Source organism: Hylobates moloch, unplaced genomic scaffold, assembly GCF_009828535.3.
Source record: "Hylobates moloch isolate HMO894 unplaced genomic scaffold, HMol_V3 SCAFFOLD_23, whole genome shotgun sequence".
NCBI classification, from domain to species: Eukaryota; Metazoa; Chordata; class Mammalia; order Primates; family Hylobatidae; genus Hylobates; species Hylobates moloch.
The window spans coordinates 14,778,417-14,799,373 of record NW_026652298.1 but is presented as its reverse complement, the minus strand read 5'-3'; the positions used below and the strand labels follow the sequence as shown (position 1 = coordinate 14,799,373).

General features: G+C 39.9%; 1 protein-coding gene across 1 annotated transcript in view; it reads left to right on the top strand.

Annotated features, from left to right (window-relative positions):
* The window catches only part of ADAMTS6 (ADAM metallopeptidase with thrombospondin type 1 motif 6), a 333,888-nt gene extending 313,446 nt beyond the window's left edge, over positions 1-20,442 (top strand). Inside the window, exons 22-24 of the mRNA XM_058433874.1 lie at positions 309-485; positions 4,199-4,355; positions 17,231-20,442. Coding sequence (XP_058289857.1) covers positions 309-485; positions 4,199-4,355; positions 17,231-17,340 — 444 coding nt within the window. The 3' untranslated portion in view covers positions 17,341-20,442. The remainder of the gene's footprint in view (positions 1-308; positions 486-4,198; positions 4,356-17,230) is intronic.
* The last annotated feature ends 515 nt before the right edge of the window (positions 20,443-20,957 follow it).

Sequence of the window (20,957 nt, the reverse complement as noted above, 5' to 3'; positions counted from 1 at the left end):
CAGAATCTTATCACAGCTGGCGAGGCTAAGGATAGAGAGGAATAGAGGAATCAACCTATCCCCAATAGAGCAAGAAAATGAGTTAGCCAAGAAAAGCAAATGTTGGATTTAGCTCTTCAAGACCTTAAGAAAAAGATAAAAGTACCTCTGCTTAAAATCTTTTAAGGAACTTTGTATCTGAGAGACTTTGCCTAGAACTTAGTATATGTGTATATTTTATACTAAAACGCACATTTACGTGAAGAAAGACTTTCCTCAAATTTTCCTCTGTCTTTAAACTGTCGTGATTCATTACTATTTATTTCCAGTGTACTCCAAAATGTGGTCCAGGATTCAAGCATCGGATTGTTCTGTGCAAGAGCAATGACCTTTCTAAGACATTCCCAGCTGCACAATGTCCAGAGGAAAGCAAACCTCCTGTCCGCATCCGCTGCAGTTTGGGCCGCTGCCCTCCTCCTCGCTGGGTCACAGGAGACTGGGGCCAGGTAAGGCGTTTGTACTGTGGGCTCCTGCTGAAATAGCACCTTGAGACACAAACCTGAGGTTCCTTGTGTGATCATTGTAAGGAATTGAGAGATGAGTAAGAATTGACACACAGAAGTCTAAGTATGAGGCATGAGTGTGAAACAGTGCACAAACCACAGCCGCCACATGTGGACACATACAGAGTGAGCCAGTGATTCTCCCACACCCACACACTTCCCACTTCAGATTCTATTCTTCAGATCCATTGTAAGTTAAAATTAAAAGAGAAATAGAATAACCGATAGAGATTTGAACAAGCTACCAAAACTTTGGATTCTAGTCCCAGCTCGCTCAACTGAAAAGGAACAAATCAGTTAACACCAGTGTCTTCATTTTCCCACTTGCAAAATAGAGATAATTACTCTTTTTTTTTTTTTTTTGAGACGGAGTTTCGCTCTGTCGCTCAGGCTGGAGTGCAGTGGTGCGATCTCGGCTCACTGCAAGCTCCGCCTCCTGGGTTCATGCCATTCTCTTGCCTCAGCCTCCCGAGTAGCTGGGACTACAGGTGCCCGCCACTACGCCCAGCTAATTTTTTGTATTTTTAGTAGAGATGGGGATTCACCATCTTAGCCAGGATGGTCTCGATCTCCTGACCTCGTGATCTGCCCACCTCGGCCTCCCAAAGTGCCGGGATTACAGGCATGAGCCACTGCACCCGGCCGAGATAATTACTCTTAAACTCACAAAAAAGTTGTGGGGTTTTTAATTAGTTTGATAATGTGATTGACAATCCTTGAAATATTATTAATACTTATTCATGAATTGATTTGTTTTTATCTGATGGACGCTATGAATTGGGAAACAAGTATATAGGAATTTTGGTATGTATTTTTATATTAGACTCATTTCCACCTTAAGTTCCAATTCTTATTTTTTCTTTTTTCTGTCTTATCTGCTTTTAAATTGTGTTATCTTTCTGTAGGTCACCTTAAATTCTATAAAAACAAGTCGGTTCTCAGCACAATATTAAAACTTTGTGAAGTAATATGTTAATTAGCTAGATTTAGTCACTCCACAGTGGGTATATACTTCAAAACATCATGTCATACATGGTAAACAGACATAATTTTATTTGCCAATTAAAAAAATTCTTAATAAAAAAGACCAAGTTGGTATATTTAGATAGAAGGAAAATTAAGTATTGTTCTTCTAAATATCAAAGAGGAAATCTATTAGGTTGCATTAAAAAATAATGCCCCAGAAAGTAAATATCTAACCATAATCAATGCCCTTATCCTGTAGTTTCATAACTGACCTGTAGCAAGTCATTTTCTAATATTTGAGACTCAAATAAATCATAATGGCATATTGTGATTTATGCTGGCATGATTTTGTTTGTGCTCTGGGTCTGCCTTTACTTATTAAAAATGGCATTTCATATAAGTAGTTGCCAAAACTCTGGCCAAAATTCACTATTGCCAGAGTACAGTAACATCTAGACACCTCTTTTGTTTCATTTGGGAGAGGGCAAAGATTTTCGGTACCCATGAAGGTAATTAAGTATACTTGCTCTGTGCTCAGCACTTTGAGGAGACCAAAGAAATATAATCATAAAATAAGTAATGCTTGGCATCTCTGTAGCAGTGTTTAGTTTAATTTACAAAATGCTCAAGTAGAATACACATGACAGTGTTAAGCACTGTATACAGTTAAGTGTCAAATTATGTTCTACTATAGAAGTGTGACAGCTTCACAACACATGATTGATATGATGCTATTAAAGAATCAGAGCAGACATGCTACATGATTTTTATTTTAAACCAGGTGGGCATTTCCTTCTCTATATTCTTTGTTGCAGTCTACTGTATAAAAGTCAGTTGGAAGTTTTTGTGTTTTAGTAATTTTGCTGAATTTACCATTGTCAATTTGAGATTATTCTTTTAAATGTTGTTAAGTCCTTTTGTTCCCATTTACAATTTCAACTCAGTTTCCTAAAATTCAAAATAACCAGTGAAAATACATTTTCAAAGATGCTTTAATATATTTTATAGTACGTTTATTTGTCATTCTGTATGAAAACTTTTTTTTTTTTTTTTTTGAGAAGAGTCTTGCTTTGTCACCCAGTCTGGAGTGCAGTGGCGCAGCCTCGGCCCACTGCAAGCTCCGCCTCCTGGGTTCACGCCATTCTCCTGCCTCAGCCTCCCGAGTAGCTGGGACTGCAGGCGCCCACCACTACGCCCAGCTAATTTTTCTGTATTTTTAGTAGAGACGGGGTTTCACCGTGTTAGCTAGGGTGATCCCGATCTCCTGACCTCGTGATCTGCCTGCCTCGGCCTCCCAAAGTGCTGGGATTACAGGTGTGAGCCACCGTGCCTGGCCAAAAATATATGTATTTTTAAGGCTCTTCATGAATATCCTTACAAGTCCTGTGGGTGCTTTCAGAGTTTTTGCAAACAAATCCAACAGGGCTTCAGTGTGTTGACCCTGTAAACATCACCATCCTCTGTGTTGGCACCAGTTACTTCCTCATGCCTTTGATTCCAACTTTCATAGGCTTTCTGGTATTCTCGATGGAAGGCCCATAGACTAACCCAGCTTCATTCTTCAGCCTCAGCAGCTGATCAGTCCCAAGTGAAACTAAGCCTCTCGGACAGTAACTTCAGAAGTGACTGAATCCCAGAGTAGATGCAAAAGGAGAGGGAGACACGCTCATTTGAGAACACAGATTACTTCTCAGGTTTGTGTGGCTGGCAATCCCTTAGAAAACCTGAGGGACTTATTTAAGCTCTTTTTTTTTTTAAATGACCCCATCACCAGGCTCCACAGCTGTCACTGCTATTACATTGAACTAATAGTTTAATCACATACAGGACACTCCAATAAGCCATCAGGTTATTTACCTGCACACCTATAATAAATAGGGAGCAATAGTGATTTCCTAGCCCTACAATTTCTCATTATTCTACTTTATCACAAGGATTTTCTCATGACACTCCTGCTAGAGTTCACCAGCCTTGCTGGGAATTGTTGGAGTGACAACAAGAAATCTCTATGTATTATCTTCTGGGAAGCATATTGAGTCTATTTGCTAGGGTAATAACATGATCTTTGACTTTCCAAACCAGTTTGATAGTAGAATGACCTAATCATACACCTCTCAAAAATGAACCACATGTGGGCTTTAAAAGTTAATATTGTGGCCAGGCGTGATGGCTCATGCCTGTAATCCCAGCACTTTGGGAGGCCGAGGCGGGCTGATCACAAGGTCAGGAGATCGAGACCATCCTGGCTAAAATGGTGAAACCTTGTCTCTACTTAAAATACAAAAAATTAGCTGGATGTGGTGGCGGGCGACTGTAGTCCCAGCTACTCGGGAGGCTGAGGCAGGAGAATGGCGTGAATCCGGGAGGCAGAGCTTGCAGTGAGCTGAGATTGTGCCACTGCACTCCAGCCTGGGCGACAGAGCGAGACTCCGTCTCAAAAAAAAAAAAAGTTAATATTGTGGCTGGGCGTGGTGGCTCATGCCTATAATCCCAGCACTTTGGGAGGCCAAGGCAGGAGGATTGCTTGAGGTCAGGAGTTCGAGACCAGCCTGGCCAACATAGCAAGACCCTGTGTCTCAAAAGAAAAAAAAAAGTTCACATTGTGTTGTATTTGAAATGACATAGCATATTTTTTACCTCCTGAAAATTGTGGAGATTAATATTTTGTTTCTTTGTGTCTTTGGATTTAGTGTTCTGCTCAGTGTGGCCTTGGACAGCAGATGAGAACTGTGCAGTGTCTCTCCTACACCGGACAGGCATCTAGTGACTGTCCAGAAACTGTTCGGCCTCCATCAATGCAGCAGTGTGAAAGCAAATGTGACAGTACCCCCATTTCTAATACTGAAGGTGAGTTTTTCCATGGAGGAGGGGCCTGTGGTCTCTAATGACCCACCTTTACTGTTCCCAGGGTTTGAAGAGCACAATAAACCCACCACTATAATGTAGTTTGAGTAGAGCGTTTGTGAAAGCTGCTTATATGCAGACAGCAATCAGGAAACCAAAGATTTTTCCTGACTTTTTAAGTAACTTTATGACCTTGTTAAGTCACTTAACCTCTCTGGAACTAAGTTTATCTGCAAAATAAGAAATTGGAGTAGATAATCTCTAAGATAATATCCAGCCTTGTATTCTATGTTTGATTTATAGTAGGACTTTAGAGCTGTTTCCTAATGAACTACTCTTGAAATGCAAACTTCTGTTTCTTTTTGGATATGACAGTGGATCTCTATCATTCTGAAGATTTAAATTCATTCTTGTTATACATATAATGAAAGCGTATGTTTGAAACTACTTGCATTTTAAATGCTAATTTTCTTATCGTAGAAAAGTAGAAAAATAATTATGTAGCTGTTTATAAAGGAGGACAAAGGTCTTTGTGCTCTGGGATTTCTCTGTTTTTTATTCATTGGGAAATCCCTTTATTAACAGCAGATGCCCCACCCCCCGGCCACAATCGTGACTTTTTAAAATCTGTTATTTAAATGAAAGTAATTTCTGTATTCATTTAGGCATTCATTAGGAATTGCTTGAATGCTACTATGTACGAGTCACTATGACAGAAATTATCAAGAATGTGAAGACAAACATGGCATAGTACAGAAGTTTAGACTGCCTTCTCACATGAAAATACAGGCAGGGTCAAATATATGCACATGAACAACACCTGAAGCCACAAATTTAAATTATAAGGCCCTGAAAAAACCTATCATTAATATATAGTCAAATAATTTAATATTTTTCAAGTGAAAACTCTATGTTTATAAACATCTTCAAGAGAGAGCTCTTTCTTTTGATCAACTCTGTCTAATTCAAAGGATTCTTAAAAATTATACTCACTATTTAAAAGTGTTTTCTTGGGAATTTTGTTTTAAGAAAGTGATCTTGCATGACAAGATCCATACACCTTGCATCTTTGCAAATGGTCTGTTTTTTTATACTTAAGCCTCAACACAATGCACTTATTATACACCTAATTCACTCTTTCAAAATGTATAACCCTATGCTACATTAATTCAAAATCACAACTTTAAATTTTGCAGAATCTCTGGCTTTACTGCTACTTCTTTTTTGTCCCTTTAGATTCTGGAAATCTAGCTTTCCCTCTCTTGAGAAGGGCTCAAAAATCCATAACAAACAAAAATATTTTTCATGGAAAAAAATTATCTTTTAAATTATCTTTTAAAAAAAAAGTCTCTCAGCTGGGTGCGGTGGCTCACATCTGTAATCTCAGCACTTTGGGAGGGTTGAGGTGGGAGGATCACTTGAGCCCAGGAGTTCAAGACCATGCTGGGCAACACAGACACTGTCTCTACAAAAAATAAAAATGTTAGCTAGGCATGGTGGTATGTGCCTGTAATCATAGCTCCTTGGGAGGCTGAGGCAGGAGGATCACTTGAACTCAGGAAGTTGAGGCTGCAGTGAGCCCTGATCATGCCACTGCACTTCAGCCAGGGCAACAGACTGAGACTCTGTCTCAGAGAACCCCCCCCCCAAAACAAAACAGAACAAAATCTGTCTTCTGTAAGACTCCAGCAAATAATTTATTTTATCCATTGTAAGTTAGCAATAGATCACATGAGTTTGGGGTTCTCTTTTTCTTTCAGAATTGGAAGATACAAGGTTAAGGTAGGAGAGAGGATATAACTATCATATTAAATTATTCTATGTTGGGTATTATGTTAGGTCTTTTATATATATTATCTGTCTTATATATCTCACATACACAAATAGATCTCTCTCTGCAAGTGTGTGTGTGTGTGTGTGTGTGTGTGTGTGTAGTATCTTATATAATCCTGACAACAAGCTTCTAAGAGTTGGTATTATTAATGAGGAAAGTGAGGCACAGGGGAAGATAGTGATTTGCCCAATTTAAAGATTAGGAAGTAGTAGAGTCAGGATCTGAACCCACATTTGGTAGGGTCCAAGTACCTGTCCATTTCAACTATATTTGCATGCTATTCTTAATTTAGTCGTTAAAGTAGGGTATTTTGACATAAAAGCAAGAGTTTCTGATTTTGAAGTAAAACATTTCTGGCATGACTGTCAGCCTAATTCAATAGATTAAGCCTAAGTCATTGCTGAAAGAACTGCCTTTTGACATGCCTAAAACAATGTATCTGTGGGAGTTATGCTCATAGCTTCATTTCAGACAATTTTAATAATTTCTCCAAAATCTTCTCTATAATGCATAATCATTATAGATAAACTTTGCAGTTTATGTATAATAAGTTTCAAAACTATTTTCAGAGTAGGCAGAATATCATTTGTACCTGTGCTAATTTCTGCCTTAAGGGAATTGTCTTAAAATGGATACGTGTTAATTTGAGGTTTCTTGGGTTATTTGGAGAAACACCTCATGGTTATTTCATTTACCTGGCTAAATCGCTTTTTATTAATATTATTCTAAAGTAAGCAGTAAGAACAATATATTTAGACTTCTCTGTAAAGGAGGAAATTTTTAGGAAATTACTAATCCTGCAAAGTATGACTCATGTTAGAATCATTATTATCTAAAGCTGTCAACTCATTTAAAAGAAAGAAGATAACTCTCTTTACAAAATTAGATTTAAAGTACAAATGATACGTCTGTCATAACTTGTTTTGTGTTCTCTTTAATCTCCCAATAGCATATATGGAATGCATTTAAATATCTGAAACTATTTGTTCATTTAATCAGCAGCTAATTATTGAATGCTTTCTGTGGCCAGCCTCTGCTATTTATTATGGAAAATTCAAATATATTTATAAGTTCATAGTCTTTCAGGGCAAATACTTAAATGAAAATTTTTTTAATTCAAAAAAATTTAAGAAAGGAAGGTGAAATGTGTTGTGTGGAGCAGTTTACACAAGTGCTTGAATGAAGGACCAATGACTTAACATTTTCCATCAAGGCAGGCTTCGTAGACTAAGTAATCAGTAAGCCATCTATATAACACATAGTTGGAAAAACCCAGTGCGTACCTTGGGAAAAGTGAGTAAAACATTATAAGCTGAATTACAAGTTTTCATCCATAGAGATGTGGAATGGACAGATAACATAGATTTCAAAAGAGACAAGGAGGCCGGGCACGGCGGCTCACGCCTGCAATCTGAACATTTTGGGAGGCTGAGGGGAGAGGATTGCTTGAGCCCAGGAGTTTGATACCAGCCTGGGCAACATAGGGAGACCCCTTCTCTACAAAAAATTTTAAAACTAGCTGGGTATGGTGGCACGCCACCTGTAGTCCAGCTACTTGGGAGGCTTAGGTAGGAGGATCATTTGAGTTTGGGAGGTCGAGGTTGCAGTGAGCCATCATCACACCATTGCACTCCAGCCTGGGTGACAGAGTGAGACTCTGTCTCAAAATAAATAAATAAATAAAAAGAGAGAGAGAGAAGAGGTTCCAGTGTGAAAATAATGCAAAAGTGGTCTGTTACGGTTTGTAGGAGGCAGATCAAGGAAGAAAAGAGGCCGGGCGTGGTGGCTTATGCCTGTAATCCCAGCACTTTGGGAGGCTGAGGCAGGCGGATCACCTGAGATCAGGAGTTCAAGACCAGCCTGACCAACATGGAGAAACCCTGTCTCTAGTAAAAATACAAAATTATCCAGGCATGGTGGCGCATGCTTGTAATCCCAGCTACTTGGAAGGCTGAGGCAGGAGAATCCCTTGATCCTGGGAGGCAGAAATTGGGGTGAGCTGAGATCACGCCATTGCACTCCAGCCTGGGCAACAAGAGCGAAACTCTGTCTCAAAAAAAAAAAAAAATGGAGGAAAGAAATGCCTTTTAGCAAGGAAAAGTTAAGAAGAAAGTTGGAGGCCGGGCGCGGTGTCTCACACCTGTAATCCCAGCACTTTGGGAGACCGAGGTGGGCAGATCATGAGGTCAGGAGATCGAGACCATCCTGGCTAACATGGTGAAACCCCGTCTCTACTAAAAACAAAAAATCAGCCGGGCGTGGTGGCGGGCGCCTGTAGTCCCAGCTACTCGGGAGGCTGAGGCCAGAGAATGGCGTGAACCCGGGAGGCGGAGCTTGCAGTGAGCCGAGATTGCGCCACTGCACTCCAGCCTGGGTGATGAGCAAGACTTGTCTCAAAAAAAAAAAAAGAAAGTTGGAGAAGGAGCAGTTTCTGGTTAATGCAGGAGAGTGGAAGAGGTGGAAGAGGATCCCCCTTCCTCCAGCACAGTCAAATTCCCATGACTCATAGTACGAGGCTACTGAAAAACCACTTCAGCACTACCCCAAGACAGGGCAGAATTTGGGGAGATGTATTGGGATATAAAATAGTCTTTCAGTTGAATCTCTATGAATGAAATGGGCCACAGATAGAATGTTGAGAACTGTTTTGACTATCAAGGTTTAGGTAATCGTCTCCCTCCTATCAGTATTTCATTATGAAAAAAATTAGAAGTTTCAAACATACAGCAAAGCTGAAAGAATTTTACAATGAACATCCACCATCTAGATTATATTACTTTTAATGGCAAAAACTGAAATTACTTTTGCACCAAACCATAGCATTATCATTTACTGAACATGCTTTTTCATATATGTGCATATATCTGCCCGTCCATTCCTCAAGCTTATGATTTTTTAAATAACATCCTACATTCATCCAATCATTAATTTATTTACTTAGCAAACATACTTACCATGTGCTAGGCACCGAGACTATGAACGCAATACAACAGGTTCCCTGTTCTCAAAGGTTTAGTAGGATTGGCAACATACAGATAATTGTGACAATATGAGCAGTACTGTTCCAGGCATGGGAAGAAGTGACCATGAGTGCACAGAGGAGCAGGTAATCAGCAGAAGCATCACAGAGAAGGCAAGCTGAGCTGGACATGGAAGGTAGGAAACAGTTTACCCAGAAGACATTGAAATGCGGGGCATTCCTGACAGAGGACAAGTGTATGCAGTCACAGGGGCATGGAGGCAGTTCGTTATCGCTGCGGTGGGTTGGCAGATGAGCAGGCAGTGCGGATGAGGCTACAGAGAGAGAGGCAGGGACTTGGTTTTGCCGACTCCACATGTAGTGGAAGGAAGCTAGGACTCTATCTTTGGGTTATAGGGAACAAGTGAAAAAAAAAAAACTGGGGCATGATATGCTCAGGATGACAGAAGGGTAAAGGAGCAGAGGGAGGGCAGCCTTGTGTGGGAGTAGAATGAGAAAGAATTGTTCTAAGAGTCCAGGCAAGAGAGGATGGAGGCGTGAACTAAGGCAGATATTGTAGGGATTAAAAGGAGAGTGATGAACTTGGGGAAAAATAATAAAATGAAAGGAGAATAAAAAGAGCCTGATGAACAATTAGACATGGAGATGAGAGATATGGAGGCATTCAGGAGGACTCCCACATTTCAGATTTAGGTAACTGTGTACCATCATTAATCATGAAGGAATTCAGGCATCTGTAGGGAAATTAAACACATTAGTCCCCGAAGCTTTAATAAGATAATGGAATTTGAATAAGATTAAAAAATAAAATAAATGGAGAGAGATTGAAGAAATGGAGGGAGGTCAAGCAACAAATGATAAGGGAATCAGAAGCAGGTTTTCAAAAAATTAAAATAGCAAGAGGGAAATGGGAGGAAGAAGAAGGGAGATATAATTTGCTGTGTTCAACATCTGCTTTAGTTTTTTGTTTCTGAAAGCCTTTGGCAAAGGGTTAAAACATTATAGGCATGATCTTGACAGACTGCCACTGATGAGGGTAACACTATGTTGCTGCTAACAGTGAATTAAAGACACCCTGGGTATCAGTACATTTGCAATACTACTCAGAGTAATTTTTTAAAGCACATATGTCAGTTGGGACTAACCTACTCAAGCTCACCTGAAATTCTATCCAAAATGCCATTTTATTCATCTTTCATGCAGTTTCAAGTTCCCTTGTAGTTTATATAGTGAGTCTTTTCAGCTTCTCAATAGCACAAGAAACTCTGTCACGGAGTATTTACTGCTGCCAGGTCGTGATTCATGGTGTGCCATGGGCTGGTAACCAATCCAGGAAAGGTGCAGTTAGTGTACAATGGTTTACCAGCCCAGGATGTCTAATGGTGGCTTTGGTGGCTCTCAGACTCCCTCATGTAAATGGCTCTGGGAAAGCTTAGGCAGCTCCAGAAATCTCAAACCAAGAATTTTGGTCAAACTAGCTACTGCATTTGGGTTTTAATGTGGAACCTGATGTATTAAAATCAGTAAAGGAATGACAAAGGTCATTTGAAGACTTTGGTTTCAAAGAGGTGAGGAAGGCCAGGTTTTTTCTTTACCACTTCAAAGAGTTCATAATTCACTTAGCATGCAGGTTCACATTCCTGGCTGTCTGGTCTGGAGGGAACCCTGGATTTGGGTTGAGATTATACCACCTCCAGGTTGAATGTGGGTGGCATCCAGGGAATAAGACTAAATAAAAAGAAACTTGAGAAAGCAAAGAGAGAAAGGAATGGTCTAGTCTATGGGAAATTGAAATCAGTGTAAAGTTCGATAGCTGATATCATCTTGCTTCAAGGATAAAAATAAGCTGGTGGACTGTTCTGTTACAATGAATAATGTTAGGTTCCCAAGCAAAAGTTGCCATTTCATCCTTTTCTAGTCTGAATATGTAAAATGTCAAGGGGTCAAGTACAACTTTATTAGGAGAATTACGCTGAGTTCACATTCCCCACCCCAACTCCTGTGCCACACATGCACAGCCTTTGCTACCTCCCTTATCATCAGGTTCTGTATTTCCATGGGCAGTTTGTCAGAAGCACAGCTGTTTGTACTTTTTAAATCCAAAAGATAGACCTTTAGGTGCTTAAGTCATAACTCTTCACTTACTGTGTTCTTCTTCTGAACCACATAAGGAGTTTACAGGAACAGAGGGCATGCATTCTCCAAAGAGAGATGCTAATGGTCCAACCTGGTCATGAAGGTTATCTCCCAACTCCAGTGAGACAAGTAGGCAAGCTTTGTAACATTCAATGACATAAATGCAAAAGCCCTGCATTTGAGGACTTGGTCTTGTATTTCTTGGACCAAATCAAGCCTTCAAAGTCACAATTAATCTGAATCTAATTGCATTCTAAATTCATAAACCTCTATTCAGTATATTTTGAAAGCATGTCTTTTAGGTCAGAGTTTTGAAAGATTAACGTAAAGCACCTGGGGAAAAACTCATTGGCACATCAATGATAAGTAGATTCATGTGTTGCCTATGAAACAGGTTGTCTAATTTTATCATTCAACTCTACCAAAACCCAGATTACCAATGGGAACCACTCCAGCATGCCTGGCAAATTACTTCAGATTCTAATAATGGATCCAGTTCACATTGCAGGGCCTAGGGGCTGGCTTTCAGCCCTTGATGTCTTCCCAAGTCTCCCTGAGAAGAATTTGGGAATTCTCCATAAAGTCATTCCCACCAGAAGTCTCTAGTCCTGGGTAAAGTGTAACTTTTCTTTCAGGGGTGGAGTGGGGTGTAAAAAGAGGAGAGAATAATTAGGTTTACAAAATGTTAACTAGAAACCACATGATAAGGACCTCTTACCTTTCCAATATCCTCACAGGAAAAGGGTAGAAAGGGTGTCTTGTCATTCTTCTCCTAGGAGAGTACTTAGCTGGTACATGATGATAGTCGAAGAGAAAACAAGCCTCCTTCATCTTAAAATCCTTGACCCACTGGCTCAGATTCCACTACTTAGAAAGCAGTAAGTAGATAGATATAAGTGTGTTTGCATGAAAAAAATATGACAGTAAAGCTCAAACCTTCAAAACAAATTAACTACAGAGTGATTATAATACCAAAAAAACTCAAACTAAGTAATTCTTTTTAATGGATCTCTTAGTATTATCCATTTGCACATTATGCACTACTTGGGTATAGAGGAATTTTAAATTTTTAAACATTTTAAGTATCAGCTAGAAATCAGTGCCAACTGTAAATCATTCAGAAATTAAAACAGAACATTTGTTATTGTTTTAATTTCAATGGGATATGTGATTTAATTTATATACAACTTTTCCAGAATATTTTTATTGTTGTTGTTGGGTGTTTTTTTTTTTTTTTGGTGTTTTTTGTTTTTTTGTTTTGTTTTGTTTTCTTTTTTTTTTTTTTTTTTGAGATGGAGTCTTGCTCTGTTGCCCAGGCTGGAGTGCAGTGGCGCAATCTCGGCTCACTGCAAGCTCTGCCTCCCGGGTTCACGCCATTCTCCTGCCTCAGCCTCTCCAAGTAGCTGGGACTACAGGCGCCCACCACCACGCCCAGCTAATTTTTTTTTGTATTTTTAGTAGAGACGGGGTTTCACAGTGGTCTCCATCTCCTGACCTCGTGATCCGCCCGCCTCGGCCTCCCAAAGTGCTGGGATTACAAGCGTGAGCCACCGCGCCCAGCCTTTTTTTTTTTTTTTTTTTTTTAACAAAAGTAAGTTGTACTGCTCAAGGGTAGAAGAGAAAAGGCTTTCATAATTTCACTGGGCTTTAAGGATGAGGCAGATTAATGAAATAAGTTTTATAATTAAGGCCTCTCAACGATATCAGCATAATTTCAATGAGCACAGCAAATCAGTCCTCTCTAGCTAAGCTAAAAGTGGTAGATGGGTTGAATGCCCCAATATAATTTAAAACTGGTACTAATATTTCGAAGATTACATTCAGTTTTCTGTAATAATGGGGCATTAAAAATTCTTGGTGTGTCTAAAGTCACCTTTTCACTTGTCTACTTTTACAAAATTTGAGGAGGAATATCTAGTGACAAAAAGTATAAAGGGATAATTCAGGCTATTCTAAATAATTCAGATGCTATTCTGGAAACCTCCTTTTAAAAAACATAGATCCCCTTCTCTAATGTGGAACAGCAAACTCTTAAAGAAACGAAACCTGACTATGATGCTCCAAGTTGATTTATCAGTGGTGTCAGCCAAGAATACAGAGTCAGAGACAGATAGAAACTTCTTGCATTTAGATGCTAAGAATATTGCTGAAATAGAGTGGCTCTGGAGTCAGATAAACCTGTTCTTAGACCAACTAGCTGTGTGACCCAGCATGAGTTTCATAATCTTTTTGAGCTTATGTTTTGCTGTCTATATAAAGCTGACATTTTATATATAGTCATGCACTGTATAATGATGTTTTGGTCAACAACAGACTACATATACAAAGGTGGTCCCATAAGATTATAATATTTTTACTGGATCTTTTCTATGTTGAGATATATTTAGATACACAAATACTTACCATTGTGTTCCAACTGCCTACAATATTCAGTACAGTAATATGCTGTGCAGGTTTGTAGCCCAGGAGCAATAGGCTATACCATGTAGCCTAGGTGTACAATAGGCTATACCATCTAGGTTTGTGAAAGTACACTCTATGATGTTTGCACATTGACAAAATCACCTAACAATGCATTTCTCAGAGAATATCCCCATCATTGAGCAACACGACTGAACTTAAAAGGATTAACATATATATATATAAAATATGTTTATGTTGTGCCTTACACAAATGATATGCTTGATAAATTATAATTTTTAATGCTGTCACTACTAAATTAAGCTCTTGTGGAGTTAAAAGGGAATAAATGATGAGTCGTGGTTGGTGAATAGATTTTCATCAAATCTAAAGATGTAATGAACTGATTCTTCTAGTCAGGCGAGTTCCTAGAAGGCAAAACCAAGAAGTAGGAACTGGATCTTCCATACAGCCTAGGAATCTCCATACTAATGTTTGAGTCCTGAAGTCTCCAGATCTCCCACAGGTCTTTCCCCACTCCTGCCCTCATCATAATTTTCTTGCTTTCTGTTTAATAGTTTTCTGATATTTTGCTTAAATGCGTAAATGTGTAACCCTTCCTGAGACTATATTTATTTTGACAGGGATCCCAGAGAAATAATACATGATGGTTGTTCTCAGAGGCAGATGTTTTGCTGTTAATAATGAGAACTAATGAACAATGCTTACTCTGAGCCAGGTGCCATGGCACATGCATTATCTGCATTACCTCATGCAAACCTCACAACATCCTATGAGCAGACCTTATCATAGTCTTTATTTTGGAGATGAAGAATCTGAGATTTAGAGAGGTGAAGTAACTTGGCAGAGGACAATCAACTCCTAGAAGAGGCAGAGCCAGAATTCACTCCCAGGCCCACCTGAATCCAGATCTCCTGCCCCTAACTACTGGGTTGTGTTGCCGCTGCAGGCAACTCGGGACACTCATAATCCCAGCGTCCCTAAGCTCGATCCTGTTCCCAGGACCTACTGGCTTCCTGCTTTCAATCAAGTTAAGTGGGAACTAACTTAACAAGCATATTGGGAAGTTCAGAAAGGAACATCCTGATAGCTGGCCTCCAGCCTGCCCACAGGCTAGATACTGCCTCTGAACAAAAGGCTGTGTTCTGGGCCTCTGCATGTAGAGAAGAGTCTTATTGCTAGCACTCATCTAAGGAACAGAATCCCTGACTATTCATATTTGGGTTTTTTGTTTGTTTGTTTTTTGAGACGGAGTCTAGCTCTGTCGCCCAGGCTGGAGTGAAGTGGTACAATCTCAGCTCACTGCAACCTCCACCTCCCAGGTTCAAGTGATTCTTGTGCCTCAGCCTCCTGAGTAGCTGGGACTACAGGTGCGTGCCACCACACCTGGCTAATTTTTGTATTTTTAGTAGAAATGGGGTTTTACCATGTTGGCCAGGCTGGTATCGAACTCCTGACCTCAGGTGATCCACCCACCTCAGCCTCCCAAAGTGCTGGGATAACAAACGTGAGCAACCGTGCCCGGCCAACTATTTATAATAGCCTTAATGGGTGGGTGGGTAGACAGAAGAAGGGAGAAGCAATTTATGAATATTCTATTTCATTCATTATGTATTATAATTTAAATTGGTGAATTTACTTACAATTTGCTCAACTCAGAGTTTTCTCGGTCCAGTACTCTTCCAAAAATGGAGTAGTAAATCTAATGAAGTTGTTCCCCAGGAAATACTCCACTTTGTTTTGTCTTCAAACTGACTCGTGTCTTTAGGGCAGTATTTTCTCAGTAGTAGTTCAAATATTGCATCCTCATTGAGATATTTGGAGTGTAACTCCTTACTTCCTTTCTGTCAGGCAATAAAGATACTAATAACTAACAATTGTAATAATAATAGCAATTCAGTATCCTACACTTATCCCATACTTCCTGTGTTCCAGGCACTGCTCTAGTTGACGTTCATAAGGATACACATGTAGTCTTACATTATCTGCACGTGAGTGTGGGTTCTCTAATCATTTCTATTTTACAGATGAGAAAACTTAAGCACAAAGAGGTTAAGTGATTTGTCCCTTCTAACTTCTTCCAGCTAAAACTTAAATTTACTGAGAATCCTAGTGTGAAAAGTTTTAATTCAGATTTCTAGCTATTAATCTCTTTGTAAGTCAAATGTTGAGTAAGGGAGCTGGGTGGTGGCAGAGATGTTTTCAGTGGATTTCAGAGTTCCAGTTTCAAATTTTAAGACTTTCACCAAAGGAGCCTTTAAAAATTGAGATCAATAAGATTGTTATCTTAATCTTCAATGATAGGAACTGGGAACTTCCCCATTTCTTTGTACTTAATTTTCCATGTTTATCATATGGCTCATATGATAAACTACAATGTATCTGATCTCTTAGAACTTCGGTGGGTTTTTGAAGCCAGGAAAAAACAAGCAAACAACAAAAACTGTCTGTAACACTGAACATTACCCACTGCCCAGCCTGCATTCCTAATTACCTTCAATAATTTACCCAGGATGCTTCAGTATAAAACTACCTGGAAAAATGAGGGTGGAACTTTGGTTCTAGCAGGCATGTGAAAATTTCATTACTAAGTTTACAGAGTATCCTGAAATCTCCAAATAAAAGTGACCAGAATACTGGAAAAGAATATTACTGCTAGCAGTGGGGTTGTATGGAGCCAGGGGGAGTTCTGAGAATCAAAGTCTCATGTCCCTTTCTCTACACTGGACCCTCATCCCACCTTCTGCAACCAGCCTCAAGGGGAGATGGAGAAAGAATCATTTATTCACCTTCTGGCTGCAAGAACTGCAGACTGCAACTGTGGCAGTTCTAGCACTGAGGAGAAAATACACATAGGAAAAAAGACCATGTCTCACTTCCAAATTAAAAAAAGACATTTCTACATGTTTCCATAACCCACAGACTGCTGCCATTTGAGGCCAACCCCTCAAAGCTTTCTTCTTTGTCTAGTGTAGTTGCTGAATCTAGGCCACTCTCAGAAATCCTTTTCGTTCACCCAGGCCCATCCCCACGCCTCACAGATGCAGAGATTCTCTGAAGACGTGTACTTTGGTATCAAACAATGCAACTCATGTTTGATTTTGGATAACCTTGCACTGTTGAATAAAATAACCCTTGAGAAAGAAGCAATAAAAGTGCTGTTAAGAAAAATGACTCATGTTTCCAAGCTGTCTAAAGTGATCACTTATCCTAGCAAATGGTAATTCTTTCAAGACACAGTGGGCATACACCATACTTACAAAAATCTGGAAGGAAAGCCTTGCAAACATTTTTTAAAAATTGTGTTAAATTATATCAAATGAATGTTTCTAGTAGACTGTACCAGACAGGGTATGCTTAAAAACAAAAACAAAAACCACATGGAGGTCGAAGCCAAGGTGGATTGGCCCAAAGGGGGTCCTTGCTGAACATGTAGGCACATCGACTTGTTTATGTACTTGTTTATGTGCCTCTAATTGTTTTCCATTTTCTGCCCCCATTCGTTAGAGTGCAAAGATGTGAATAAAGTGGCTTATTGCCCACTGGTGCTGAAGTTCAAGTTCTGCAGTCGAGCATACTTCAGACAGATGTGTTGTAAGACCTGCCAAGGACACTGACCCACAGAAAGCCAGAGAGAGTGCCTTGTCATTTCATCATGGAAATGCATCCATCAAAGAGAGCCACCCAGAGGAAGAGAATTGATGTCCTTGCAAATGCATTACCCTGTGGAAAACGTAACCACTGGTCAGCCCTAGCTGACAAAATTTCAATATTATTTTAACTTCTGTGAAGTGGGATTTATTGATCCAAAGTGCTGGACACGGTATTAGGAGGGAATGCCAGATTGGAGAGATCCAAACAACACAGGGAGACTTGCTTACTGTGGAGCGTTTGTGTTCTTTCGAGTAAATCCAATAGCCTGTTTACCTCCTTGGACCATTAAGATAATTTTTATTATGGACTTAGCAATGACACTGAATCCATTTGTATTTAAAACTGTTTAAAATGTAGCTGTTATGACTTGGTCAACTTTGGAAGTGAAGAAGGTTCAGAATTCTTAAGTCATAGCTTAAAAATATTTACTGTACTTTATCTCACTACAACAGCACCACAATTTAAATTATAAAACGGGCTTTGAAGTATAATTTAAGGGGCAATTATAAATCAAAAGTAATGAAAGTTTGTATTATTTTTCTTCATTCCACTTAATTTCCTTAGGAATAATCCCCGCCCCCCCCCCCCCCCCCCCCGGTTCTGAACACTGCTGTGAGCCATGTAGAAAACGATATTAAACTGAACAATAATGAGGGCCGTAGTTTAAAGCAGTGCATCAGTTACTGCAGCTGTGCGAGTCTATAAACTCAGTGCTGAAAGACTATGGCCAACTTGCCATTGTGCAAGAAAAGCTGAGATTTCCATTAAAACTTTAAGAGAAAAACATTTCAATTTCATGCAGAAACCAGACCTGGGGTATGGTAGAGACCAAAGGACCAGGCTCTTTGCTGCCACCACACAGGATGCCTTAGTTCTTATTTGAGTCCCCCCAACTCACTTGTGTTTACATCCTCTCCAGCCACAGCACGGCTTCTGCCCTTTGGATTGCTGCACGTGTGTTGAGCTTACTGAGATGATACCATGCAAAAGATAGACTGGCTCGGTAACCAGGCAGACCCTTTTGCAGTTTGTTGACAATTACGATGAGTTCCAGATGTCCCTTCTTTGATATGGTAGAAGGGCATTTATTTATATGAGAGCAAATGTGTGTGTGTGTGCGGGCGCTTTTAAGTGTGTGGATAGATGAGTGTGCTTGCACATAATGTGCTATTTCTGTGAGTTTTAAAGTAGGCAAGGGATAATAACCAAAGAAGAAAATTTCATGAAGACTAGACATCATAAAGCATAATTTTAATAGTCACTCAACCAAGTATTTTTTATTTTTTATGGATACTCTGAATGGCAATTAAATGTGAAGCCCAGTTTCTTGGGCAAGTCAAATTCTGGAATCATATCCACCTAAATTAAAATGACTAGCTCGTATTTTCCTTATCGTCAAGTTTCACATCCTGCTTATCAAAAGACTCGACAGCAAGACTTAGAATGAAAAAGGGTACTTGTTTATATTAATATTTTTTACTTGAACACGTGTAGCTTGCAGCAGGTTCTTGATGAATGTGCTTTGTGTCCAAAATGCCTCCCCATTGTACACAGGTGTACACCATGCATGCACCAACACCTAAAACTCAAAACTAAATGGCTATTTTGTAAGGTTAATACTTTCAGTTAAACAGCATGTTTGACTTGATTCCATCATGGTGCTCTTAAATTACATGTCAGTGCATCACATATATCATGATCTAATGCAGATGACTAGGCTTTTTCCAAAAGGAAGACGGACCCTCAGACACCAAAAGCCAATCTAAACTCCAAGGTTTGCTGTGGACAATCAGCATGGAATGTTTTCTGCACTTTCAGTCATGACCATCTGTATCTTGTTACCTGCTTTCTCTCTCAACACTACAGTTCTCAACCCTGAGCCTTCCAGAGAGAGCTATTGATGATACAAGAGGAATCACCAGGGCCCGGATCTAAGATGCCCTTAGAAGACCAGCCCAAGTGCCAGCCATTCAGTGAAGGGCAAACAGCCCATGGGCAGCATGGCCCAAGCACTGAATTCCCTTGGGCCTTTTCAAAGAACAGTTAACTTGGTGCTAATGTGCCCTGGTGAAATAAATAAAAGATGGGTGGTTTCTGTGGCATTTTAGGCATAGGTGTGCAATCCAGATCTGATTTTCTCCAACATAAATATCAGCTCATGTTCTTATTTGAAAAAGATTTATTACCGACTAAAAGCTATTTTTTACCTCACCTGGAAACTACCATTGTGAGGGCCATCCCCCAGGCACTGCACAGCACCTTAGCTGATGCTGGAAGAGGGCAGGCAGTGTCACTTCCGGGATGTGCCCCAGCACTGAGAACAAAATGCAGGCACCCCCCGGGGGCAGCATCAGAATGCCTTTCTAGAGGGAGCCACACACAGAATGTAACAGGATGAAACAGTTTCAAGTAAACCTTGAATTTAAACCTGAGTAGGTTAAAACAATTCTTTCATAGCACATCACAATACTGCTGCTACTCTGTAGCCACCCCCATGGCTACATGATGCCCTATTCCTAAATAATAACAACAGGATCGTCAGTGGAGGCTGGGCCACCATGGCAGACCTTCCAAAAGTAGTGAGCTACATAGACTACTTAGGGAACCCTGGGGAAACTGGTACCCTACACCTGGGAGCAGTATCTGCCACTGGGATAAAGGCCTACTAAAAAAGGAAAGGTAAATGTACCCTAATGATTAAACCCCGTGAGATACATATGATTTCCAAATAGTCTATTTCATTAGGAACTTTTTTGTTTGAATGAATGTCACATAGGTATCCTCAGTAACACAGAACGAAATTACCTTTGTATTATTGTGATTAGTTGTTGCTTATTATTTTATACTCAGTAATAATGTGGTACACTGTTAATTTTTTTGCTTTTGTAAATTATATTCTAATTTATTGCCATGTTTCCTAACACTTGTCCTACATTCATTCCCCTGCTTGTAATGAAAATGAAAAAAATCATTGTAACACTTGATGGAGTGAAATTCCACGCCAGGCACAGAATTTTTTTGACATAGATAATTTAGTAAAATAAAAATTCATCTTATAATAATGATACAGATTGAAATTGTCTATTCCCTGAAAAGCCTGTGTTAAACTTGTAGTACCGGGAATGAATTCCCTTGGGATACCACACCTACATTATCCAAATTATCCAAGTAGTATCTCGGTTGGGATGATTTGCTATATCCTTATTACCCTCCTCAGAGATTGCATCTATTTCTGTGTGTTTTAGTCCTATCTAAATGCAAGAGTGTCAGGTATTACTGGTGGGGCTACATCCCCAGCCATCATCAGCCACTCTTCTAAGGCCCCAAAAGAAGTCCAGACTGGCCACTGCCATACCCCCTCAACTGCTAGTGCACAACTCTTTTGCTCTCCTTTCCTTTTTTTTTTTTTTTTTTGAGACGGAGTCTGGCTCTGTCGCCCAGGCTGGAATGCAGTGGTGCGATCTTGGCTCACTGCAAGCTCTGCCTCCCGGGTTCATGCCATTCTCCTGCTTCAGCCTCCCGAGTAGCTGGGACTACAGGCGCCCGTCACCACACCCGGCCAATTTTTTGTGTTTTTAGT